Source organism: Echeneis naucrates, chromosome 14, assembly GCF_900963305.1.
Source record: "Echeneis naucrates chromosome 14, fEcheNa1.1, whole genome shotgun sequence".
In the NCBI taxonomy this organism is placed as follows: domain Eukaryota; kingdom Metazoa; phylum Chordata; class Actinopteri; order Carangiformes; family Echeneidae; genus Echeneis; species Echeneis naucrates.
The window spans coordinates 17,395,461-17,411,069 of NC_042524.1; the positions used below are offsets into that span (position 1 = coordinate 17,395,461).

The 15,609-nt window shown below is 41.3% G+C and overlaps 1 protein-coding gene across 2 annotated transcripts in view; it reads left to right on the forward strand.

The window, feature by feature from the left end:
* The first annotated feature begins 383 nt into the window (after positions 1 to 383).
* Positions 384 to 15,609, forward strand: part of med13a (mediator complex subunit 13a) — a 71,294-nt gene continuing 56,068 nt past the window's right edge. The window contains exons 1-2 of one of the 2 annotated variants that reach the window (XM_029519298.1): positions 384 to 980; positions 8,822 to 9,056. In XM_029519298.1, coding sequence (XP_029375158.1) covers positions 915 to 980; positions 8,822 to 9,056 — 301 coding nt within the window. In that variant the 5' untranslated portion in view covers positions 384 to 914. The remainder of the gene's footprint in view (positions 981 to 8,821; positions 9,057 to 15,609) is intronic. The other variant, XM_029519297.1, reaches the window with a different exon arrangement.

The following is a 15,609-nucleotide window of genomic DNA, read 5'->3' on the forward strand; positions in this document are numbered from 1 at the left end:
GTTATTACAGCCCTCATGACCACGACACTGTCAAGGTATCTGTGCTCATAGGCGGAAGCTGCTGTGCGGACTGCCAAAATAAATCATTTAGTGATAATAACACCAGCACAACCTGATGTAGCATCCTTTCATGACAGGCGGTATGTTCAGAGCAGATAATATATAATTCTGATATTAAATGTAAACCACGGCCATTGTTTTCCCTACAACTGCATTCATAGTAATGAGTAGACTAAGGGAAAACACCACTGTGTACTTTTACTCTGCCGGAAACGTCGCCTGCGGTCTGATATATTTCTGTCTGTCTGCGGAGAACTTGACAGAGCTTTGACCACGAATGAGCCAATAGGCTGTGGAAGGCAGAGTTGTCCCTGTGGCCGCCATTAAAGAAAGGAATCCATGAATTCAAATGGAAACCAACAGGAACCGAGGCAGAAAAAATGATCGAAATAATCGTTAAAATATAGGCCGATGGCAGATTTCGAGGGTTTTTTACAAGATGTATGTCGTTTTTAGACTGAATTTTGCGATGGAGGAGTAAGACAGGACGTTTTTGTTTTTTAAAGCAGAGACCGTTTTAGGGCTAAGGGGGAGGGGGAGAGTTGCTTCTTTGCTCTCCTTTTCTCTCCCTTTCTTTTTGTTTTATGAACATTTGTCTCTTCCTTGAATATGTTTTCACTGTGTGCTTTCGAGATGTCGACATAAAGACTGCACGGTCTCTTTTATCCGCTTTTAGCTCCGGCGGGGGGAACTGCAATCGGAAGGTTGTTGAATTAACTATCCTCCAGCCAAATGTTACAAAAAATATTTCTGATTGATTAAGCCTGCACATCATAGAAAACACAAATCCGCAAATTGTTCTTTATTTCCCGGGAAGTGAAATGATGGAGAGTTGGATCTCGCAGTGAAGAAGGATGAGTTCTTGTTTTGTACCAAACGGGGCCAGCTTGGAGGATTGCCATTCCAATCTATTCTGTCTGGTAAGAGATTTAAAACTAAAGGAAAGCAGCCATTTTTAACTAGCTGAACAGGAGCTAAGCTAACGCTAGCCACTGAGGCATCAGTTGATAGTAGCTTAGCTAGGCTTATGGCCTGTCGAGCTGACATCTTTTCAGGACGAGGTGTCCCACTCCGCTAACGTTACCATGTATCCTTCTCCAAACACGTTGACACTTTGTTGTAAAAAGCGCCTTCTAATAACACCTTATATGTTTTGGAAAACCGAATTTCCATTTCCCCTCAGGCGAACCAAAACAATTGAGGTTAACGCCACTCGTTTATAAAGCTTGGCTTACTCCACATCTCAGGACAGACATGGCAACATATCGCCTGTTAGCATGGAAAGAAATGTTGTGAATTTTACTGCCAGAAACCCGACTGTGCTCCCAGTGAGTGAGTTACTGTGGCACTTTCTCCTCCTTGCCTCGGTACCTTGTTTATTATTAACTTGCTATCTCGTTCTCATTACATTTCCACTATGTCTTATCAAGCGGTGCCCGGTAAACCAAACACTTCATGCACTTGAGTCTGTAGCCTGGAGTTAAATCACTGGGAAAACGTGGGGATGTTACTGCTGACTGTAGGTTTTTTTTTCACTTCACAACACTGACAGCTCCTGGATGAACAGATATCAATTGCCTAACTCACACAGCTTGTCGATAAGTGCAGCCTCCCCCGTTATGGCTTTTGCCTAGAAAGCTCTGTTTAGCAACAAGATTGAATATTACTTTGCAAACGTTAACACGTCATCATCTTGTTTTTTTTAGTAGACTTCATTTGGTAGTATCCCCCCCCCCCAACTAGGGCACAGGCCCCAGGCTGATTTATATAATTTCTGGCATGCATTGCAAACATCAAGGTAGCTGCATATCTGAGCTGCACTTTCTGCTGTTATAGGTGAGGTGTGTAATGTGTTTACCTGTTTGTCTGCCTCTGAATGTCTGTCTCCACTTAGCATGTCAGATGTGGGGAGTTGCTATTACCCCTAAATAGTTGTGGTTGTGGTGCTACCCGCGTTAAGTTCAGAGGTATTATTTAAATCCCCTCCGAGATAACTAGCACAGTGAGTGTTCAGAGTGCAGTCCAGTCCAGATCAGATGTAAAGGCAAAGTCTGGGTGTTCAGTCCCTCCTCTGGTGGATAATCAGGAACACAGTCTGTGTGTGTTTGTTGTTGCAGTTAATTGGCTTGTCAGCAGGCTTAACTACAGTTTCACTCATTAGCTAGCTGAGACCTATAATGCTACCTTGGTGTGCTCATTTTAACATCTTGCATTCATAATTGGAAGTTGTTGATACAATTTGTCAAGTTATGAAAGGTAACTCTTTTGGGGATTAGAATTTTAGAAATGGATTAAATGTCAGTTTTTGTTGCAGCACCAAAAATAAAAGACAACAGCGTGTGTAGACTGTAAATTGATTTGTTAATAGATTTAGGTGAAAGCGTTAAATGAGGAGGGAGAGTGTAAATGCATTGAATGGAATATTGACATTGAATCTAATAACAACTTAGGGAATTACTACCCCTTTTTATATCACAAACTGACACAGCTCCCAAGCCTTCCGCCCCCTAATGCTAACATTTCATTGCAGAAAATCCCCACTCTCTGAATACTACACTTTTTGGTCGATAGTGTGTGCTGAACTTGTAATTATAATGTTTACGACAGCGCTTGAAGGCACTGTTGGCTGCAGTGGACAGGCGAGGTGGTGGCTGGTAGTTGTGGTGCTGTGCCTGTCTGGCTGACATTTTCCCGCACAGTGAGACTAAGCATAACACCACTGCTGTTATGACTCACTCACTGAACAGACTCCACTTTGTGGCTTTATGGAGAAAGAATGTGAACACATTGTGGCCCTTTTTCTCCCCTTCATTTTTCAGAGGATAATCTTCACTAGTGTATGACACTACTTGTTGCATACTCTTTTTGTATTTTGAAGTGGGCCTGTTTGAATTAACTTGGAGAGGAAGTTCAGCGTATCTACTCATACGTTGTTAGACATCTATGTAGCTGGTTTAATTTGAGCTTTGCTTATTGGGTTGATATATGTTTCAGTGTCGGGAGTTTAGGTTCAAACTGCTGTGAAAGTGCATAAATCAGAAAGAAGTGTGTATGAACTAGTACAAATGAAACTTGTTGAATTTGCATTCTAGCCAACTGAAAATGTGAAGACACACTAGTTAGTTTCATGTTTGCTGCATGATAGACTTAACTGAATGATAAAGGTGACACAGGAAAACCCAGAGCATCTCTAACTTTATTTGAACAGCTTCACCTGTTGCTTGTTTCATATCTTGAAAGGAAGGAAGGCAGCTGTTTGAACACAGTGTTCTCTGCTGAGACACACAATCCTAAGTGGCCGGAGGGAAGGTGAGCAGCCGGCAAAATCAGGGGTCGTCACCCCTTAAGTATGCATCACCTCAGGAAAACTTATTGCCCATATCCGGTGTCTTTGGCCTTAGATTCCCTCCCACAGCAGCAGTGTAATTTTTGGCATTGGTACATGAAAGCTAAAACTTCTAATGACCCACATCGCTCGTTGTGCCAAGACATTTTCTAAGCAGTTGCTCATGTACCTGAGCATTTACGAAGACACAGAAAGAGAGAGTAACTGCAGATTCACAGTGAGCGTGTTAGGCACATTCATGCCCACAGCCTGTATGTGTAACCCAAGTTTGAAGGAAATACACAGATATTCTTGGCGCCCACTGTTTTTGCACACAGGCTGCCTCTAATTTATTTTGAAAGGACAGACAGAACAACTGCAGAAGGCACATTTATCCTTGATAGAGCAGTCTGTCTCTGTTTTATTGTTGATGAGGAGACGAGTGAAGTACTGATGTGTCTGGTCTTTGACAGAGGGGCTATTCAGTGGTGCCTCTTCAAACTCAGAATATTTAAGGACAAGTAAATATTCTTGTCTGAAGCAGGGATAAGGTTGAACCCACAGTTTGGTTTAATACACTATTGCATGTATTCTACACCATCTCTGACTCAGGACAATCATGATAACAAAAGTAGTAAAAAAAAAAAAAGTATAAGCAGGCTGCCTGTAGTGTAAGTTCTAACTTTTAAATGTTATTGCAAATGCTGTTGAACACGAGTTTAATTCCAAAATGATTGATCCTGCTGCACATCTGTGCAGCTATAGCCAGTGCTTTTTTCACAAGTAAAGAACTTTAAAATCACGTTCAAAGCTGAAATAGTGCTCAACTTCACAATGAATGAGGTGTTCTGATGTGATAAAGTTGTACAAGATGTGTTGTGTTGTTTGTCATCTGGAAGGCGAGTCTTTCTTAAAACACATCCAGTCAGTCTTTTTTTCCCACACTGTTACCACTCAGCAGTGCTAAACAAACATCCCTAATGTCATCAATTTTCAAAGTTAAAGATAAACGTTAAGTATTTCTGCAGGGAGACTTGGCTTTATTATATCATTTGCAGACTTATAGATTACATAAACAATTTATCAGTCTAGCTACTAGTCTTAGTTACTTCTATTATGAATCAGCAGCACAAATTCTTGGCTCACTTTGTGTGTAAACAAAACAGATTCTGCTTGAAGTTCCCCAGGAAGAGTCCTGTTTCTTTGAAACTGATTACACCCCTTTATTGTCTGATAAGCTCATCAGGTTTAAAGAGAACACTCGGCTCCACAGCTGCAGGTCCAAACTGATCACTGCTCCCATCAGCCTTGCGGTTTTAGGCTCTGTATAGAAAGGGTAAAATCAGCTCACCTTGGAGTCAATAAAGACTATTAAAAACTTGATGAAGTTTCAACGTGGACCCAGTTTAAGTCCACCGTGTCAACACATCCATGCAGTATTGAGGTCAACTGCTCACTGGAACTCTTTTTGTTGAAGTGCTGTTGAACAATCAATGAAAAAAAAAAAAGAAGATGGCTTGAAATTTAAGCAAACACTTTAACGCTACAATGCAGATGGTCAATATTATGTGCTGCATAAATTGTCTGTGCTGCCTGTGACAAACTTTTGAATGGCTCTTTTCTTCAGCCAACGGCATTGGGAGAAAACCTTATGTTCATATGTCTATTACAGACACTCTTAGTCCCTGTATTGTATAGACATCTCTATATATGATGTACAAATTGCTTTGTCCATCTTGATTTTGTTGGAGGGCAAACACTGGTTCGTTGCTAATGAGTTCATGTATTCTCTGCGTCAGTTATGCATCCTTATTTTGTGTTTTCCAACTCATTAACATTACCCTGTCCCCTGCCAGAAACACAGATGTAATGACACACTGTATTTGCCTTTGTTTCACACACACAAGTTCTTATCTAACTGAACATGTATCTAGGCAATAAGGTATCTGTACATTTAAGCTAAATGACAGGCAATCAATTATGAAACTGAAACCGCATTATAACAGAACCCATAACATGTCCATCTCAACCAGCGATGCACCTGTTTGATATTGTGTGATTCATTGTCTTTGTTGTTCATCTACATCTTCGGCTCAGCTCTGTGTTAGAGTTTAAATTGGATTATTGTCTCTTGTTGAGACTTGTACAGTGGACTTCTCATTGTGTATTGGTCAGGTGTTCAACCATGTTTTATTCCCAACAAATCTAAAGTGTGCCATCGGAAGTAGGAGTGTGTCCCAGCTTCTTGTTCAGGGCAGTTATGATGCTCATGATCAGTGTTGTGTTTACATGCTGTTGTAGTCATCCTTGCAGAATATAATTAACAAAAACAGTGAAGTGTTAAATATTGTAAAAATTGCATCTCATCAAAGCAGATTGTTTTTTCTTCCTCAAGTGTCTGTTAAATTAAGGTTAATATTGTGAAAGATGCCATTGTTGTGATCATTAATTGCAGAGTAATAATATTGAATTGTGGCTGTTAATGATTAAGTTTGGCATTGAGGATGAAGATATCAGATATAGCGTTAAAGTAATAAACATTAAATGTTCTGAGGATAATTGCCTATTGATGGTAACATGCAGTCTTTGGTTATACATGCCCTGTAGACCACAGTTGGTGTACTGAGGGCTTTTTGTGTGGAATATATTCTAAATGAGAGATTCCTAATGTATTCAGCCCCCTTCTTGGCAGTGAAACTGCACCATAGATGAAAATATTCTAATAGTAACAGAACTGTTGAACAAAAAAAAAAGGTTATGAATGGCTCTGTAATGTAAGATGAAGACTCAGGCCTTCTTCTTCTGCTCTTGTAGGCTGTTGTATTTCATTGACACATTAACAGCGCAGCAGCATTAATCAGCGTGTTAGCTGCGAGTGCTACTACAAGAGCCAAACTTGAGATGAACCAGGTCAAAGTTTCAGCAGTCTATAGTCAGTCAGCTCACTTTTCCATGTGTGCACAGTTGCACTGCACTAACTGTAGATAACAACTAGAAGCATGTCACTGTTTTTGCATGTGTCAGTTTAGAAGTTAGCTGCTTTTAGGCTGAGTGTTATTCAACCATTTAACTCTCTCTTGATCACACATGGCTTTTGTGGTTATTCATGCATAAATTGTCGGGTGAGGAAGATTCTAACTAGCATCTAAAAAAACAACAACAAAAAAAAAATCGCAGATAAGTGATTATTAATGAATATATTTTTTTGGACTAATCAATTAATTGTTTAGTTGTTTATGACCAACAATTATTGTCAAATTATAGTGCTTGAATGTTATTGATGAACAGCAGGATAGAAAGCAGCTTTCATTTCCCTTTTTCGTGGTTGATGAGTAGGATATTTGGAAAATAAAGCCTCTCTTTGTATATATTTTATGTACAGCAAAATCCTACTGAAATACTGGAGATTTTTTTTTTTTTTTTTATTAGACCAAATGTTATAGCAAATGCAATGGTTTTGCAGTTGTCACTTTGTTGATTGTTCGATGTGGCCTGTGAGAGCAATGGTCTTGTATATCTCTGCTCTATTTAGTGGTGCTTGGTTACAGTTAGGCTGACTCAGAGGAGTTGAGGTTAACCTTAAAGATGAATTCATGACAGCTGTTTCAGAAAATGTGGGCAAATTTGGATAATGAAAAAAATTTTTACCGCAAGTTAGCAGTTACCGAAACTGATTTGTTTATGTAATTCTAACTTAAGGATCAGCACCTTGTGACCAGCTTGATGCCTGGCTGTTTGAGTGCAGCACATAATCGTGTCTGAAAGTGTGAAACCAATATCTATAAGGAGCGGAGGCCTATAATAAAATCTGGATGGTACTCTTGAACAAAACCTTTCATACAGTGAAGCACATAATACCACTGGAGACTGGCCATGGTCAGTAAGATGATGGTGCTGTTCCTTTTGCTAATTGCCTATCTGTGCCTCTCATGATCTGGTTTCACAGTTAACCGTTGTCCCCTCCCTCCCTTTGCATTGTGTGCACAGATGTTTCCGAGTAAGATGCAGGTGTAATGTAGTGCTTCACACTCCAGCAGGAAGGAGAAGCCTGACTGCTGCAGCTATATAGTTACACACAGACCTAACTGTGCTGGTTGCACCTCTGCATGCACAGCAGCTTTTGAATTCCTAACAAGCCACATTTTTTTATCAGAGCTGGTGACGTTTTTATCATGTGTCCTAACAACTTCTCTGTTATGTTGTGTTGCTACTATAGTGCAACCTTGGGCTTTTGTATATTTGCTGGACAATTATTTCCTCCCGAGTTTGTGCTGGAGAACAAATTGAACACATGATTTCTATTTATTGATGAAGCACACGGTGGTTATGTATGCAGAATACCATCCCAACCTGTATCCCAATAATATATTTCCTTTGGACATGTACAAGAGCCATAAATATCACAAAAAGTATTCTTAATCTCAGTTTTTTTCAATGACCTGTATTAGTTGCTGTGTCTTAGGGCTTGCTAACTTGTTGTGCTCAAGCTCTGCTCCAGCTGATGCCACAAAATGCTCTGTTTTGAGAGTCCCCATCCCACACCCAAACCTCACCACACACCATCACAAATAACTCCACAAATCTCCTAGCTTATCCCTAGCCAGGCGAAAGACCACCGCCACAACCGCGGGTAATCACTTGTTCAGGCTCAGCGCATCTGCACACGAGTTAAGATATCCCCTGAATTGTGATGGATTAATTGGTTGAATATACAGAAGGACAGCTTGCCAACTCAGCTTGAGTGCAACAGGACAAAACGGCATGGAAATGAGCAGTTCATGTTCATGCAGATTACTTGAACTGTGTACAAGGATAGATAGAGGACTGAGATTGCCAGCTGAAATGTGGGTGTATGCTCTAAGCCACTGTGTGTGTCCATGTGAGTGTTTCATCGTCATTAATATTTGTATGCATGCATGTGTTTAGGTAGACAGGGATTGGTGGGTGCATAGCTGATAAGCAGCAGTGGTGGCTACCAGTAGTGTGGAATGCTCCTGCTTTAACACTTAATAACCCTGCCAGTGATTTACTGCGTGTGAGGCTTTTTCCTGTGTGTTTTGCTCTCTCTATAAAAGCCAGACAGTGTTTATAGAAAGGCAAAGCATCTACACACCCCCAATACTCCCCAATAATGAGGATTAAGGTGGTAAGACCACAGTTACTAGTAGTACTTTCTTCCCTATTTGTGTTTTGAACATGTTCACAATGATGTTGAAAGCACAAATGCACAATCCAGAAAAAAACACTTGTTCTCCCCCCCCACCTTTTTGTTTTGTTTTGTGTTTTTTTTTTTTTTTTTTTTAGGGGTTAGAGTTTAAAGAGAAGTTTTAGGTACTTAGTCTTTAAACAATGATCATGATGTACACATTCCAAGATGCTAAGTGGATCTTAAAGTAGCAAATGCACACTCTAATACATACTTGTTTTATCTTGCAGGCTGACTTGACAGGGATCAAATGGAAGAAATTTGTGTGGCAGGGTCCCACCTCTGCGCCCATCCTCTTCCCGGTGACGGAGGAGGATCCCATCCTATGCAGCTTCAGCCGCTGCCTGAAGGCGGATGTGCTAAGCGTGTGGCGGCGGAGTCAGCGGCAGGGTCGGAGGGAGCTTTGGCTGTTCTGGTGGGGGGAAGATCCGAATTTCTCAGATCTCATACACCATGAGCTTGCAGGTGGGATATCCTTGGTATATACATAAAGGCATGTAAAGTGGAAAAGAAAATTATGTTTTATTAAGCTATGCAGATATATATTTTCTTCCCTAGTACGGGAAGGTCAGAGGTCGGGGTAAGCAACGCAACAACATCCAGGGTGCTTGTGGACATTCAGTGATTCAGTTCAGGGAAACGGGGCTCTCTGACATAGTGCTGGTTCTGTTATTATAACAGTAGTTGCAGCAGTATTGACCAAGATAGGCAGATAGTCAGCCAAGTTAGTTGTTCCAGTTGTTTGGGTATCTCTTTAAATTATTAAAGAAAGTGAGAGATAGACTTGCCATCCTATTTTTCTGAGTCACTTACTTAGATAATATGTTCTTCTCCACTGCCAATGCATCTTTTGTTGGATCCACTCAAGGATATATAGCTTAAAGAATGATGGCTGCAAAAGATAACAGGAAGTGGAAAGAGCTCACAGCTTTTGTAATAGAGCCACTTGAACATAGATCTCTTGGTCAAGATATGTTGTTGGTTGTACAAAGGAAAATGATACAGATTCCACTCCTTGACTGTCAGGTAGGCAGAGAAAGCACACTGTAAGTAAGAACGTCAGGAAAGTCTTAATAATCTCCCTAAAGCTCTCCCCTTGGCCTCTTCTGACTGATCAGCTGGCCAGCAAGGCTGGTACTGCCAAAACTTGCAGGAAAACTCCTTCTCCCTGGCCACATGGGGCATCATGCTGTGTTATTATTGGATGTGTCACAGAGAGGATTATCAAATCTAAGTGTCTGCTGCCCTATGGCAGATGATTCAGCGCCTCGCATTTTATTTTGGTGAAGTAGAACAAGTGGGCTAAAGTCACACGTCACCACTCTGCTGTGGATGAATGAGAAGGAAAGAAGGTATAAGAATCTGAGTTCAGGCCTATCATAACACGATCAAGAAACACAGCGTGTAGGAGCATTCATGCAGAAACGAGGCAAATGCATCCACCCCCACTTTCTTCTTTTCTCTCCTCAGTAACAGTGACATTAGTGGTGGAAGATGGGGAAAAGGCCATCTTTATTCATGCTCTCTGCCATGTAGATTGAACTTTGGAATCTGAGCCAAGCACAGCCTGTGTGTGACCCTCCTTCATTATAGGACACTGTGCCTGAAGGGGACTCAAAATGGGAGCTAAAGGCTACAATGGGCAACTCATTCAGGCCTAACAGGTCCTGGTAATAACCTGAAGCGTCAGGCTCAAGCCCTCTAATGGACTGTGCTACATTTCAAGTGGGGGGGTGATATGGAGAATCTATTTTTGGAAATTGTTGTTGTCCCTGCTGGGATCTTACACAGGCTTTAGAGGGATAAAACATATGTTCCAAAATTGAATAATTGAATATTGACCAGTAAATCTGCACCATATTTTGCCTCCATGTTTTTGAACATAAAATGCTAAATCACAAATTTGTGGGATCTGTGGTGGGTCTTGTTTGAGATGTTGTTACCTGAATGTTTAATTAGACACTGTGGTGCAGTGCATCTCTTCCTCTGTGTCCCCATGGACAGTCACAGAGACTTGCATCCTGTTCACCTGATGAGATATTTCACATTCCCCACCCCTCCCCCATGTTCCTCAAGTGTTTTGCACCCTGACTCAGCTGTGTCTCAGTGTGAATGGCTCCCAGATGGGTGGTGTCATAATCTGTGTTTCCTGTTTTGGAAGCCGCTGAGCCCTACTCTCTTGTGGAAAGTGTCTTCTCGTTTCTGAGCCTTTCCCCCTTCTGTAGCTCCTGCAGGGCTCTTCCAGTGAAATGGAGCAGGGCAGCCTCTCTAGATGGATATAAAGTCAGCCGGAGGGTTACTTTCTCTCCTCCTCCCTTGCAATCTCTGATCTGCAGCTGCTGATCAGTCTGTTTTGAATGGTGTGCCCTCAGACCTGATATTACATCTGAGACTCAGATGGAGCAATGTAAGGAACTGCTCGTATTTGTCATCCTGTGAGTCTGGCCTGCCTGGAGATTTTCAATGCAATGGACTTCTAAGTCCTTCCAAGGCCCCAAATTCCACACTGTTAAACTGGGAACGTGGGAATCTGTCCAATGCTGACACAATAGAGAATGATAAGCGCTCTGGGTCCTGAGCCGTAGCATTGATCACTGCACGTGCGTGCGCTGGATGATGATTGACACCTGCTTTATGTCTGGACTCTCCTAGGTGCTTTGCCTGTAGAAGTGTGAATCGACAAATAACGGGTAGAATTGGCAGTTCAGACTGTAGCGGGACCAGCCCAACCCATGCACTCAACTGGAATGCCACAAATGTTGTCACCTTTTTAACTGCCACTCTCTTTTTGCCATCAGTTTGATGTAATTTTTTGCCTTTGGTCCTAGTTTGTCTTGGGAATTGTAAAAAAGCTTTCTTTTCGTTCAGTCTTTACTGCTTCTGTTTAGTCTTTAGTGCAATGTTGGCGGTAAACATGAAAATCCTCTCTTTTCTTTTCATTTCAGCAGTTGAAATAGCGCCTGTGTGTCCGCCCCAACCCTCTTCCATCCTCATTAGATTAGCGGCCTGTGAAAGTCTTTTAATTTTGAAGAAGTGCCATTTCTGTATACCAGTGTGCCAGTAATCCCTTCTCTCCAGGGAGATGAGGGGAGAAGGAGTGAGCAACAGAGATGAGAGTCGTGAAGGGCGGAAAACTTGAGGGATCTTTTAACGCCGCCTGACACTTAATCACCATTGAAGAAATGTAAGGGTAACAAACCACCAAGCCCCTTTTCTACGCTGTTGGACAACCCGACTCACTCGTAACACAACGGGAAAACCAATTCTAATCTTCCCCTGGCCATGCAGAGAAATTATTCCCAAGAAGAGAATGCTGTTGCTGAATTAAATGGCCCCCCTCCCCCCTCCCAGTGGTTGACGACAGGCATGTGTTCTTATGCAAATCCTATACTCTCTTCATCGTCCTCTCCCCTCAAAAGCTGGTGGAGTCTTCTGACTAGGGGCATCTAAAGCAAAAGATAAATGACCGCCTTTTCCTCCTCTTGAAGACCTACTGATCTTTTCTTTTTGAATTTAGGAATATATGTCTGTATGTGAGGGTAATTTTTCTGTGGGACATTTCTTCTAAATTCTTACTAGTTTGCCCTGGACCTTTTCCCCTGCACCGCAAATCCCATTCCGGCTTTCACTTCACCACATTCCCCATCCCCTCCTTGTTTTTCCCCTCCCTCACCGCTCCCTTCGCTGCATGTGACACATGTGGTGGGCTGCATATTGCACTGCTAACTGTTAATAGGAAGGTTTAAAGGGCCATTGGTCATCTGCTGTCCAGAACAGGTTATGAGCAATATTCAGTGTGGTTCCTGGAGCTCACATATCTATTCTTTACTAGCTACTTTGTCTGATCTACAGAGAATGGCAAGGAGATAAGTTGGGGGGGTGTTTGCATTTAAAATGTCCATCTCTTCCACCAGTTGAGGATGAACACATCCTAAACTGTTGAGTGAAAAGCTGCATTTAGTAGCATTTTTGTTTTCACAGGGATCGTCTGCTGGTGGTTCCAGCTTTGCTAAATTCAGAGTTTTTTTTTTTTTTTTTTTTTTTTTTTTTTTTTTTTACTGTTCTTGGTTTACTGCTGTCTTCCATGCCCATTGCAAAAACAACCTGCCTTTGCACCTCAGGGCAACTTATCCAGTTCCAAAGGGCACGTATCAGTAGTCTGTGAATGTTGTGTTGGAGTCTATTTTTTTTTGTCTTTGTTTGAAAACAATCTGTACTGAACAACCTTTGTATCTGAAAGAAGAAAACAGCTTCTAATAAGTCTAATGACAACAAATATCCATAACAAGTGGGGGGTGTTATTGATGGTTAGATGGTGGGAAAAACCTGCACAGGTATTAGCAGGATATTGTTGTTCTGAGAAGATGACACATTTTCGTGGCACAAGCTTGATCATTAGCGAATGTGTAGTGAGAAGGGATGGATCAGTTTTCTGCTGTCTGTAAACCCCAAACACTTTTCCTGCCTTCTTGCATCCCATACAGAAAGCAGTTTGTAATTCCAAATAAATAAATTTACGGTAAAATTACGGATGAAACTGCTGCAGATGAATTCAAGCAAAGTCTTTGAGAAGTAAACATATCTTTATCATATGTGACTTGTACATTCATTGAGAAGTAGTCAAATCATTCATTGGTTGCATGGCATGCTGATGTGATGCACATAGATTAAAACTCACTTCTGGGTAATCTGAAGTCATCATCTTTGATTTTTAAGTGATCAACTGTAATAATTTCAATACATTGTGTTTATTTGATTGGAGCTGCTTACCGGTACTTAGTTCCATTGGCTTGACAAACATCAATACCCCCCGCCACCACCATAAGCACCCATTTCGATACAAAAAGATTGTAGGATCATATTTGCCTGTGACAGCGGCAAACTGGCAATCTGTTTGTGACGATCTGACTATGCACTTATTTTAATGACTGTATGGGCGTATTTGTTCTGTTGAATTGTGACAGGAGTGATGACACAAAAATGGCTGTGATACAAATTCAGCTCCACAATGATGTAAGGCCCATTGCATTGTAGCACTGTAGCTCAGTGTGTGCCCCAGGCAAGGATTCAGAAAGGAGAAATGCCACTCACTCTTTAGAGTTTCCAAATGTTATTGACTTGGACAGCCTGTGAAAGTCACAGTGAATTTTGAAATCTCCACATTTAAGCTGTAGAAACTTGTAGAGTGGAGAGTAAAATGTCCACAAGTCCTGGCAATGGCTTAAATAATTAAAAAACAAAACTTCCTTAAAAACATCATTGGGGTAGGAAACTAATTACTCTTTAGTCATAAATGCCATTGGCTGAAAATGCCCATTTATATTTAAGGGTTGTTTGGAATACACACTGGAATCACATGGCTTTAGATGAAAGATAATTAGTCAGTGATACACATGGTTAAGCTTGGCTTTGGATTTATGGTGGTTTTTCTTTTTCTCCTTCAAAATGGTTTTAAATTTTAGTGTGCAACACAGGGAATGATGAATAGATAAACCCAGACCAGCTCTTAGGAGGAAAAAGTAGTGGAGGCCAATGGCTTTTGTGCTTGGGGATCAATTTTCCAGGGCTAATCTCCTGCCTGTGAACCACTCTCTGCTTTCTTCTTTTCCCTCCTGCTCCAGCTCCCTCTCTTGCGCTCACTGATGGATCTCCATTGGCTGGCACAGTGCAGGAACTCGGCCATGCATGCAGCTCTGGCCCATGGGTGCAGTCTCCCGCTCCTCTCTATCTATCTCTCTTTTCCCTCTCTGCTCAAGAAATATTCATTAATTAGTAATGGAGACTTTACAGAGCACTACTGGTTCTGTCTCCCTCTCTCCCTCCTTGCAAATGAGTAGGATGTGGAGGAGAGGAGAAAACCTTCTGGCCAGGCTTGGTAGAATCCCCTTGAGCACAGTAGATCACAAGGCATTAATCCTGCTGTTTAATGACCGAGTGCTGCTCTAATTGCTTACACACAGAAGACTTGGGTTGGGGGGGAGGCACTTTCCAAATTTTATGTGGTCCCTTAAAATACCCATGTGGTACTTTGCCATTTTGAGTATGGATGTGCATTTTTGATAAACGCACAAATCTAATACTGCAACCTATCTTGGTGTCAAAGAAAGGTTGATGTTGTGTGTTTTCATGTCAACAAAGACGTTTCCTTACGAGAGATAGATGTGAGTATCCTAAATAGAGTTGCTGTGCACCCGCCTGGGAGCTCTTTTAAAGGTCAACTCATGTGATCCTGCTACATGTGAGACATGAAAGTGTCCTAATCATCAGCTGAGCACATAAATCTTTGTCTAAATGAGGCAACTCATCTTTGGCCCTGTTTACTGTCCACCTCACTCTGCAGCACTGCCTCCCTACACATACTGTGCACACACACCGGACATGAATTCATCTTTTCTAGTCAGACTTATAGAACATCTGATACGTCAGGTCCTGGGGGTGTTTTTTAAATTTTTATGCTTACTATCATAAATTATAGTAAACTGAATATCACTGGAGATGGGACTATTTATAGGATAACACAAGCAATTTAAAGTGAATGCCTCTGAGGAAATTTGTGATGTTTTCATTATTTACATCACACATTAGAGACAATGAAATAACAAGATAGTACAATAATATAGTTTGACTGGGAATTGGCTGTGTTTGAAGAGTTTCTTTTTAGCTATTTTACAGTTTGACCATGATGCCTGACCTATTTATGATGAATGAACAGTTCTCCACACAGACCAGTGTCCTATTGTTTGAGTTATCACCCACTGCTTTTCAATGTGCAATGGCATTTGCAGACTATATTTAAATATTACTTGAAAGAAAAGTCATTTAGAATTAACTTCTGATACACTGCTCTTTTAGATGTTAGATATTTTTGAGATATGAATTAAGTTGGAAAGCCAGGGGGCTTCTCTCGCTCACTAGACAAGTGCAAAAAAAAACAAAAAACAAATCTGGGTTTAATTTAAGGTTGGAATTTTTTTTTGTGGGGGGGGTTGGGGTATCTATGTTGTTCCTCCCCCTGAAC